The sequence below is a fragment of the Triticum dicoccoides genome, chromosome 5B, assembly GCF_002162155.2.
Source record: "Triticum dicoccoides isolate Atlit2015 ecotype Zavitan chromosome 5B, WEW_v2.0, whole genome shotgun sequence".
Lineage (NCBI taxonomy): Eukaryota > Viridiplantae > Streptophyta > Magnoliopsida > Poales > Poaceae > Triticum > Triticum dicoccoides.
The window spans coordinates 690,530,032-690,540,076 of record NC_041389.1 but is presented as its reverse complement, the minus strand read 5'-3'; the positions used below and the strand labels follow the sequence as shown (position 1 = coordinate 690,540,076).

The window sequence follows — 10,045 nt, the reverse complement described above, 5'->3', positions numbered from 1 at the left end:
AAGTATACAGTTCGGCTGTCCGAATACCCCCTAATCCAGGACTCCCTCAGGCACCTTGTTACTCTTCTGGTCCTCCCACGAAGCTTTAGGGGTCTCTTTTGTTCCAAAAAACTGGTCAAAAAGTTTCAACCCCTTATGAGAACTTTTTTCCGCACAAAAAACAAGACCACGAGAGTTCTACTGAAAACAACGTAAGTCCGAATTAGTTTCATTCAAATCATATCAAAACCATATAAAATTATTGTAAACATGACATGAATACTTCATAAATTATAGATACATTGAAGACGTATCAATTTGTTGCGAGCCATGGGGCTTATGGCTTGATCAGTATGCACACACTTGGTTGAAGACGCATGTGGGAGGGCGACGACCTGTGCATTTAACGACCACAAGCGGGGCAACAGTTCCATCTCCCACAAACCAGAAGAGTAGGCAACCGTTTTCCCGATGTGACACCTGTTTCGGCGTCGACTCTGGTGGCTCCCCGTCCCTGATGACCTCGTGGTGGTCGGTGGGCGAGGGCCGCCGGGATCCTCACGGGAACATATACAGCAGTATGCCTTAGGTGTAGGTTTAGTAGCTAGTGTTTCTTCGTTTGTCATATCAGCTCGGGCGATTACGAAGGCGACTATGAATAATCTCCTCTGATCTTCTCCCTCTACGGTGGTCTTCTCCATTGGTGGTGATGGATCGAGGAGTTTCTGCTTTTGTCACCTGGCTTCTCTTGGATCTAGGTGGGTGATTTGGTCTTCTCGACGGTGGCCTTGAGGTAACAACAATGGCAACACCGTGGAATAAATTTTCTCGGGTCTGCTCTTTCCCTGGTGATGCCTACTCTGCCTTTGCTAGTGTCCGGACGAGATGGGTTTAGGAATCTGTCGGCACAACTACTCCATCAGGTTGTGGTGGTGTCCATGTTCGTAAAGCTGCTTCAGCAATGGTGTTTTCTCTGTCCTAGGTTCAATGGATGCTCACTTCATTTTCTTCCAATAGTCGCCCTGGCGATGACTGTGAAGGGTGGTGGGCAATGATATGGCTATGCACGGATGCCCTAATGAATTCAAGTTACCTTTGATTTTCTTAGGGTTCTCTGTATAATTGTCCCTAGACATGTGTCGTGTCAGGACGTTTCTTTTCATTTATGTGTAATGGTGGTTGGACGTTTATTTTCTCTATTATATATACTAACAGAACGCCCGTGCGTTGCTATGGGCTATCCATCATGTTATCTGTAACATCAAGTCTGACACAAAAACCCCATCCCGCGATGCATCTTTCTTTTTTCTATTGGAACCTCCTCTTCCTGCTTGGTTTCCCACCATAGCGGGACATCTCTCGCCGGAGCCACCTCCTGTAAAATCAGATGACGTCCACCTCATCTTCGTCATGCATAGCAACAGGGATGAAAATTTTCATGTTTACAATATAATAGAGTGGGTTAAACTAAGTTATACTATTGACACAAACAACAAATAATTATAGAGAACATTCTCAAAGGTTCATTCAACTTTGCAAATGCATATTGACGTTGAAGGCGAGTGGCAACATGAACGTATTCCTACTCACCAATACGCTCCACCTCCATCGCACATATGCTAGAAAGGATAATTGTTGTTCTTCTCTTCCTCGTCCTCCCCCCACATCTTCTACTCTTAACCTCTTCGCCAAGACGTTTCATTAGCGCCATCCAGCACTAGGTCAACATTAGTGTGTTTGTCATTGACACCTTATCTTCTTCTTTCTCATTCCTCGCCAATTTTACTTCTCGTTTCTACTTATTTTTTAGAATAGTCTTTCTTTCTTTTTCGTCTTATTTTTTGGAACAATCTTCCTTTGTCCAACACCATGGACCACTCTTGGAACACTCTTCCTTTCTACTATAACATAAACTAACTGGTCAATGTTGTGTCATGTAGTCCTCACTCGCGAAAGTCTTGGCAACAGTCAGCGTGTGGACATCCTGTAGAGCATAGTCATTATCCATCTTGGTGAACGCTAGGTCGCCCATGTTGCGAGCGCATGGTGGCTGTTAAAGTTTTTAATTTTGGATCATTTCGGACCTAATCGAAATATGCAATATTTTGGAAATTTTGCATATTTCGGAAATTGTTTCGGACTTTGAGATTTCAAATATCACTTAATTTTAATGACTTCTAACACAATTTAATTTTACTTTGAAATCTGTTTGAATGTACCTCAAAATTTCAGGGTTAAAAATATTTCGGACACCACTGAAATATGTGAAATTTTGAAATTTCACTGAAATATGCCGCTCCATGTTGGCAAGCGGTGCTCGGTCATGTCGTTGAGAGCCTATTTATCGTCCTTGCACATAAGGGCTTTCAAAACGATTCGACGCAGTTAGTAGCTTGCTGAATTAATTAAATACACAAATAATTAATGGCCTACCTAATTCTTCACATGCCTAATTAATTGTCAACTAAATCAATTATCTATCTGACTAATTGGACAAAATTCCCATTTCTAATTATCTTTAGGCATAAATAATTGTCTACCTAATTAATTAATTGCATTAATGATTCGATTTCCAAATTGATTCAGCGTGAATAATTTTCTATTAAAACGGACCTAATGAATTGCATACATAATTAAATCTAGCTAACTATTGTATTAATAGTTTGATTTTCCAAATTGATACAATGCTCGATTTTCAAAATATTTTCGCATGAATGACTGCTACGAATGACGACGACTTCTACCGAGTATTGTAGGACACGTTTCCTTAATGAATTTCTTGACATTTGAATAGACACATTTGGTTTGAGAATATAGTGTGTCGGGGTCCACAAACGTTTGTACGTGTCGGTCCAGCGACCCACCTTCCGCTACGGCCGTCCTCGACGCCATGATCCACGCCCTGGCATTCTCGAGCATCGCATCAACGTCAGGCGCGGCTATGCCGTATGTCGCGCACGGCGTCCCTCTGCTAGGGCGCGCGGATGCGTACGTCCATAAGAAAAAAGATAAATTATTTTTGTTGTATTAGGAAACTTGTGATTGTAAATTAATAGTTTAGATAATGATAATAATAAATGGCATTGCGCGCGTGATTAGCGATTTGTTATGGAGGAATATCTGATTTTGTTTTGGTACGTTATCGAGAAAAATCTTATGTGTGTCTTTTATGAAGTTGATATCACGTATATGATGCAATTTCTGAATTTTTAATTACTTATTATTTACATGATTGAATTGAATCAGCACCCGCCAAAAAAAACATGAAATAAGATTCCATGAATGGGATTTGGGTTTTTTAATGGGAGAGAGAAAAAATCGATGGGTTGCGAGACAAAAAAAATATCGAACGAAAACAAACCGTAAGGCTAACAACTCCCGCTAGGAGTAGAGATACACACACATATGTAAGCTTCCCATTTCACCATCTTCTTCGTCCAACCTGTATATACGTTCTCCCCTTCCCTTCTCATGTTTGATTTTTCCTTGCATCTTTGGTTTTTCTCCCACCGGCTTTTCTTAAAATAGACTCAATCGTCCTACGTTTTATTAACTTACCAAAATAAAATAATATTTTATTGGGTAAGTCAATAAATTCATACAGTACCAAATACGCGATTAATAATAAGATGGCAGGTAAATCACGACGATTCCATATAAAATCTTAAAAGATTTTATAACACATTAATAGACGTGCAATCATAGGCTAATCTAGTAGAATGTTTAAACCCCGTCGCAACTCATGGGCAATTATCTTGTTCAATTAAAAAAACCACAAGCGGGGCAATCGGAGGGCTGGCCGGACGACCGATCCATGCACCTGACCGGCCAGCCGGCGCCCAGCTCTTGGCATCAGAAGGGTATTTTGGGAACTCCATTTCCTTTTCCCCGTGTCTTCTCCCCACCCCACCCCACCCCACCGGCCCACGCCGACCACCACAGCGACGCGACCCCCGCACCCGCACCCGCTGCTGCGACTGGACTGGACTGGAGTGGAGCGCACTCCAGTGGAGGCGACCCGAGCAGCTGCGGACCAGGCCCTCCGATCCGCCCGCGCCCGCGCCCGCCGCAGCCCTATGGTCCGGCCGCCCACCGGAGCGCCTCGCCGCCGCAGCAACCCGGTACGTACGCGCCCCGAACCAGGCCTCTCTGCCGCTGGAATCCGCGACGGGCGGCCAGATCCGCGGGGGATCGGCGCTCGAATTTCGCCTAGGGTCGGTCCGTCGGTGGGTCTTCGGCGGGGGAGAGGCGCGATCGCTGCGGCGGGGCGGCATTGGGTCCCCGGGCCGCGCCGTGGGGACGGAGGGAGGCGCGTGTTCCCGAGCGCTCAATTCAAGCTCCGATTTTTCTGCCCAAACCTGTTGCAAACACACCACCACATCTCCAGTTCTCTGTACTCGTTTCGGTTTCCCAGTTCGATAGGAAAACGTCTGTTCTCCCCTCTCCTCCCCTGCTCTTTTGGTAACGGGGGAGCTAATTCTGAAATTAGAGGAAGGCGTAGTTAATAACCAGGAGTTACCATGAGTCGTGGTTAGCATATACAATGCCGATCTTGCTTTGTTGCGTTTCTACATGAGGGGGAAAAACAGGTTTTTCTATGAGTCATCATCATCCTCTGTTGCTCCTTGGAGTTTCTTGATTTGGGGATACTCACTAGGCGAACGCATCAGGTGATGTTCGTTCACACGGAAATTGATATGAATCTTTTTAACTAAAGGGTCTCTACCGATTTAAATCCTACTCCCTCCGTTCCAAAATAGATGACTCAACTTTGTACTAAAATTAGTATAAAGTTGAGTCATCTATTTTGGAACGGAGGGAGTAGCAGCTAGTTCTCTTCAGCTGGTGGAACCCGGGAGCTGGTCCTAGTAATCTTTGCGCGAGTGCTGTGCATTCAGATGTTGTCGGTGAACCCTTAGTGTTCATTCGGATTCTTCTGTCTAAGCTGTGGATTATTTTTCTCCATTATGCCAAGCAACTTTGTTTTGTTTGTTGTGATCCAGTAATTTTGTTGTTTCCACCATTCAGCCCAGCGTTCCGCTGCATTATATTTATTTTATTTATGGTACATGTACGATTTCAGCTGAAATCTGTAATTTTTCTTGGACATATTCATGTTGTAGTGCGGCCAGATTGTTTATTTTGTTACTTTGTTCTTAATTTTTCATATGCAGAAGTAGCTGTGTGTGTTTGTCCCACTCCACATGAAGTTTTCTTGGTCCATGAATTACCCTGGTAGTATCTACATGTCATTATACAACCATTCACTGAAGTGTTTTTGTTGCGCATCGGCAACCTTGCTTTCCTTCTGCTGCTAGTTAGTTTGCACTCCTGGTGGTTGGAGATCTATTAATTTCATGTCAGATATGCGCACCACTGATTCATGGGCCTTCCGCTGACAGATTTGCAATACCGACTTAAGTTCCTTACTTCTGCTGCTTTGATGTTGCAGGTAATAACATGTTCAGTGCTCTGAAGGTTTCAGAGTCATAATTCCGAATCAGCTCAATGACCTCATTTGGTGTCGCACCGGCATCTGGGCTGAGAGATGCTGGTGGTAGTAGTGAAGTGGATAAATTGCCGGATGAAATTAGTAATATGAGAATAAGTGACGAAAAGGTATTATCATGTATTGTTATGGTCTTTCTGTTTCAATGCTAAGTCGTATTTTCTGGAAATTTACACTCGAATTTAATTTGTTCATTGTTGCAGGAAGTAGAGGCAACAATCATCAATGGGAATGGAACAGAAGCTGGTCATATTATAGTCACAACTATCGGAGGCAGAGATGGCCAAAGGAAGCAGGTAGAGATGCAGCTTAATTATTGCTTACTTGACTTAAGGTGTCTAAAGCTTCTGATACTTGCATTCAATTTTGTGAATGGCAGACAATAAGTTACATGGCTGAACGTGTCATTGGTCAAGGATCATTTGGTGTTGTGTTCCAGGTATGTTTGCAAGGGCATTTAGAACTGCTGCTGCTTGACCTTTTTTTGTATAACACATAACTTGAGCATAACAACACAACTTTACTTCTGGCTTGGCAGGCAAAATGTTTGGAGACAAGTGAGACAGTAGCTATCAAGAAGGTCCTTCAGGATAAGAGATACAAGAACCGTGAGTTGCAAATGATGCGTCTACTTGACCATCCAAATGTCGTATCTCTGAAACACTGCTTCTTCTCAACCACTGAAAAGGATGAACTCTTTCTGAATCTTGTGCTTGAGTATGTTCCTGAGACAGTCCACCGTGTCATCAGACACTACAACAAGATGAACCAACGCATGCCACTGATATATGTGAAGCTATATACTTATCAGGTAACCATTAACTTCAGTGCTAGGTTTCCTTTAGCTTGATGTGTGGTGCTGCCTTATTGATGCAACTTGACAAGCAAATAACTTCTGTATTAAATTGCGCATACTGTTTACAAGCAAATAGCTTCTGTATTAAATTGTTTTTGATATTCTCCCCCCGTTCCTTCATACCCAGCGTGTTACTTTTTCTCATTTTTCCCATATTACCCAGCGTGTTAGAATCTGAACAAATGCATGCGCCCCATTTGTACTTTGATTGGAGAGCAAAGTGGCCCAAACCAATGCATGCACTGTAATTTATTTTCCTAGGTATGTGTGCTGAATCTTAGACGCTGGGTAATTAGAAGTGGAGGGAGTAGTTTGGTGTCTCAGAGTATGGATCCTTTTTTGCATTTTCTGTCTTACCTGGTGAACTGGAAAAAAAAGGCATGGGATACTGCCTACTGCTTTCGTACACAGATATTTTTATCTATCCTCATTAATTAGTTCCTATTTTACAGTCTGAATTGCGCTTCCAATATGTCAAACTCCCTACATAGTTCATGTGGACCTGGCTTTACTTTTCTACTGACATATATGAATACCTTTATTTAAATATTAGTTCTCCAGAGTCCAGACTCGAGTCCAGTTACTTTGGATAATTTCCTTATCTATTTGACAGATTTGTAGGGCACTGGCTTATATACATCGCACCGTTGGTGTTTGCCACAGGGACATAAAACCACAGAATCTTCTGGTAAGTTGAAGACATCATTTCCTTTCTGTGAACTTTTTGAGTGGTTCCATGTAGTGTATAAATTATTCCATCTTCTGCAAAAAGGTAGTTGGTGTTTGGACTTCCCCATTCCCCTTCCATTGCCAAATACTCCCTCCGTCCGTAAATACTCGTCGGAGAATGGATGTATCTAGATGTATTTTACTTCTAAATACATTCATTTTTATGCATTTCTTCGGCGAGTATTTCCGGACGGAGGGAGTACCAAAGATCAATGTCTGGTACATCTGTGTTGTCCTATATTGACTAATCTCACATTGCTCTTAACAGTAGTCAACTAGTTACTGTGTTTTGAAATTGCTGTGCATATGATGAAAAGTGCGTACGATTTTTGTACGACGTGATCTCACCCACCCACGGAATTCAACGAACGTCTGCTGACGACTGTCGTATGTAAATCATACAAAATTCGCCGTACGTGTAGCAGGACTCCTGTGATTTCGTTTATGATGATGTTTATCATTCATTTGAAAGTTCAGGATTAGGTCTAAAACACAAAAACTTCTTACCTTCTTAATTTCGTACGCATGCAACCATTAGACGATATATGCTCCAGATGTGCTGACTGCTGCTTCTGATGAACTCTAACATCCGAACTCAATCCACAATCTTACTTACTCCCTCCGTCCCATAATATATGAACGTTCTTATATTATGGGACGGAGGGAGTAGAAGATAATGTCGATCGTCTTAGGCACCTTGATGTATCTGAGGCATTATTTGTAATGTACATCATCATCTTCTCATGCCTCCCTTTGGATTCACAATTTTGCGCTTCTATTTACTAGGTTAACCCACACACTCATCAGCTGAAAATCTGTGATTTTGGAAGTGCAAAAGTTCTGGTAATTACCTTGACCATCCTTGATACTGTTGTATCGAGCCTTCTTGATATTGTTGTATTTGAGCTTAGGATATGCTGTTTAGCATTTTATACATTCTTCTACAGGTGAAAGGCGAACCCAATATATCATACATCTGCTCTAGGTACTATAGGGCACCAGAGCTTATTTTTGGTGCTACTGAGTACACAACAGCAATCGACATCTGGTCTGCTGGATGTGTTCTTGCTGAACTTCTGACAGGACAGGTGAACTTGAAAAATCAGCAGTCCTAATTCTTTTCTTTCTCTTATAAAGAAACACTGAATAAAAACAATCTTGGTCAAGGAGAAATCATGAAGCTCACATTTATATCTCGTCTGATTAACAGCCTCTGTTTCCCGGTGAAAGTGGAGTTGATCAACTTGTTGAAATTATCAAGGTGATTCTACTGCTTATTCTTGCTATCTATTCATACTGGTGTAAGCCATTCGTTCTCAAGTTTGTGATGGTTATTTGTTGTAGATTCTGGGCACACCTACAAGGGAAGAAATAAAATGTATGAACCCGAACTACACAGAGTTCAAGTTTCCCCAAATCAAGGCCCATCCATGGCATAAGGTACGGCTCTCTCGATGCAACCTCGGTGCTTCCAAGTTATTGTGTGGTAAATTTTTTGTTGCTGATATATGACAGTTTTCGCCTAACTGCAGGTGTTCCACAAGCGAATGCCACCTGAAGCAGTGGACCTGGTTTCCAGGCTTCTTCAGTACTCACCGCACCTTCGGTCCTCAGCTGTGAGCACATTCGTACCCCGCAGTTTCCATACATGCAGAACACAGTTGTGTAATCCTAACACCACACTTCGATGTTCATGCAGCTGGACGCTCTGATCCATCCGTTCTTCGACGAGCTCCGGGACCCAAACACCCGCCTCCCCAACGGCCGGTTCCTACCTCCCCTCTTCAACTTCAAGCCTCACGGTAAGCACACAGACACACATCGGTCAGCCACATTACACCAACATCGATCCATCACCGAGTTTCTTACCGTTTCATCTGTTGCGCCCAGCAGAGCTGAAGGGGCTTCCGATGGAGATCGCGGCGAAGCTGGTCCCGGAGCACGCGAGGAGCCAATGCCCCTTCCTAGGGCTGTAGGATCTGATCCGGCCTGCTGGCTACATGTGCGAAAAGGTGCTGTCTGCCATGCTAGCGAATAGCGCTCCTGCCTAGAGGGAGGACTAGGCGTCGGAACAAGTGAACATGATCCATGTGGGTGGTGTCTGTACTGTTGCTTTGGACGGTTTGCGTGTGGTCTTGAACTGCCGGGACGAACGACTGAGCAAGTGAGGATTGCAGTGACAGAAGTGGCTGTGTACGCTTTGATTGATGAATTCCGTTGTAGATGGTGGTGCCATCCACTCTTGTTGAGTTAGGGTGGGCGTCCAAAGACTTATGAGATAACATGAAAATATTCTGCAAAACCGTGAAGTGACTGCGTCTATCATATCGTCAAATTTAATCGGCGTGCGTAGAAGGAAAAAAATTACAGCAGATGAGGCTGTCATATACTCCCTTCGTCCTGAATTACTTGTTACATAAATGAACAAAAATTGATGTATCTAGAACTAAAATACGAGATATATCCAAATCCATTTCTGCGATGAGTAATTCTGAAGGAAGTGAGAGGGAGTACATTTTTCTTGGCGACAAGAATTACTTGTTGCAGAAATGGATAAAAATGGATGCATCTAGAACTAAAATATGATTAGATACATCCATTTCCGTGACAAGTAATTGTGAAGAAAAGGAGAGGGAGTGCATTTTTATTAGAGCTTCTCCAACAGGCACGCCCGCGCGGTAAAATAGTTTTTTAGCGCGCGCGGTCCGGTTTCGCGCGCTCCAGCGGTGGCGACAAACTACTGCGCGCGGAAAGCGTTTGCGTGCGCGTCGCGAGAGAACGCGACAGTAGGCGTGGTAGATTTGGCGTGCCGCTTCGCGCGCCTATAAAATCCGGCGCTCGCCACACACTCAACCACACTGTCACGCGCCCTTCTCCTCGCCACCTCGCCGATCTTTCTCGTCGCATTCCCCGCCACCACCGTGCCACCATGCAGCCGCGCCGCCGGGGTTCTTCGGGCTACCGCGGCGTCC

At 43.7% G+C, this 10,045-nt stretch overlaps 1 protein-coding gene across 2 annotated transcripts; it reads left to right on the top strand.

Annotated features, from left to right (window-relative positions):
• The first annotated feature begins 3,888 nt into the window (after window positions 1-3,888).
• On the top strand, window positions 3,889-9,398 carry LOC119312660 (shaggy-related protein kinase alpha). Of its 2 annotated transcripts, none has more exons than XM_037588401.1 (13): window positions 3,889-4,100; window positions 5,432-5,598; window positions 5,692-5,784; window positions 5,868-5,927; window positions 6,027-6,299; window positions 6,958-7,032; window positions 7,860-7,916; window positions 8,021-8,161; window positions 8,284-8,334; window positions 8,418-8,513; window positions 8,606-8,689; window positions 8,773-8,875; window positions 8,964-9,398. In XM_037588401.1, exons 2-13 carry the CDS (start codon window positions 5,488-5,490, stop codon window positions 9,047-9,049), a joined length of 1,230 nt encoding a protein of 409 aa, XP_037444298.1. In that variant the 5' UTR covers window positions 3,889-4,100; window positions 5,432-5,487; the 3' UTR covers window positions 9,050-9,398. The 2 variants fall into 2 exon arrangements, with proteins under 2 accessions (XP_037444298.1, XP_037444299.1); XM_037588402.1 differs by having other exon boundaries at window positions 3,890-4,100; window positions 8,967-9,398.
• The last annotated feature ends 647 nt before the right edge of the window (window positions 9,399-10,045 follow it).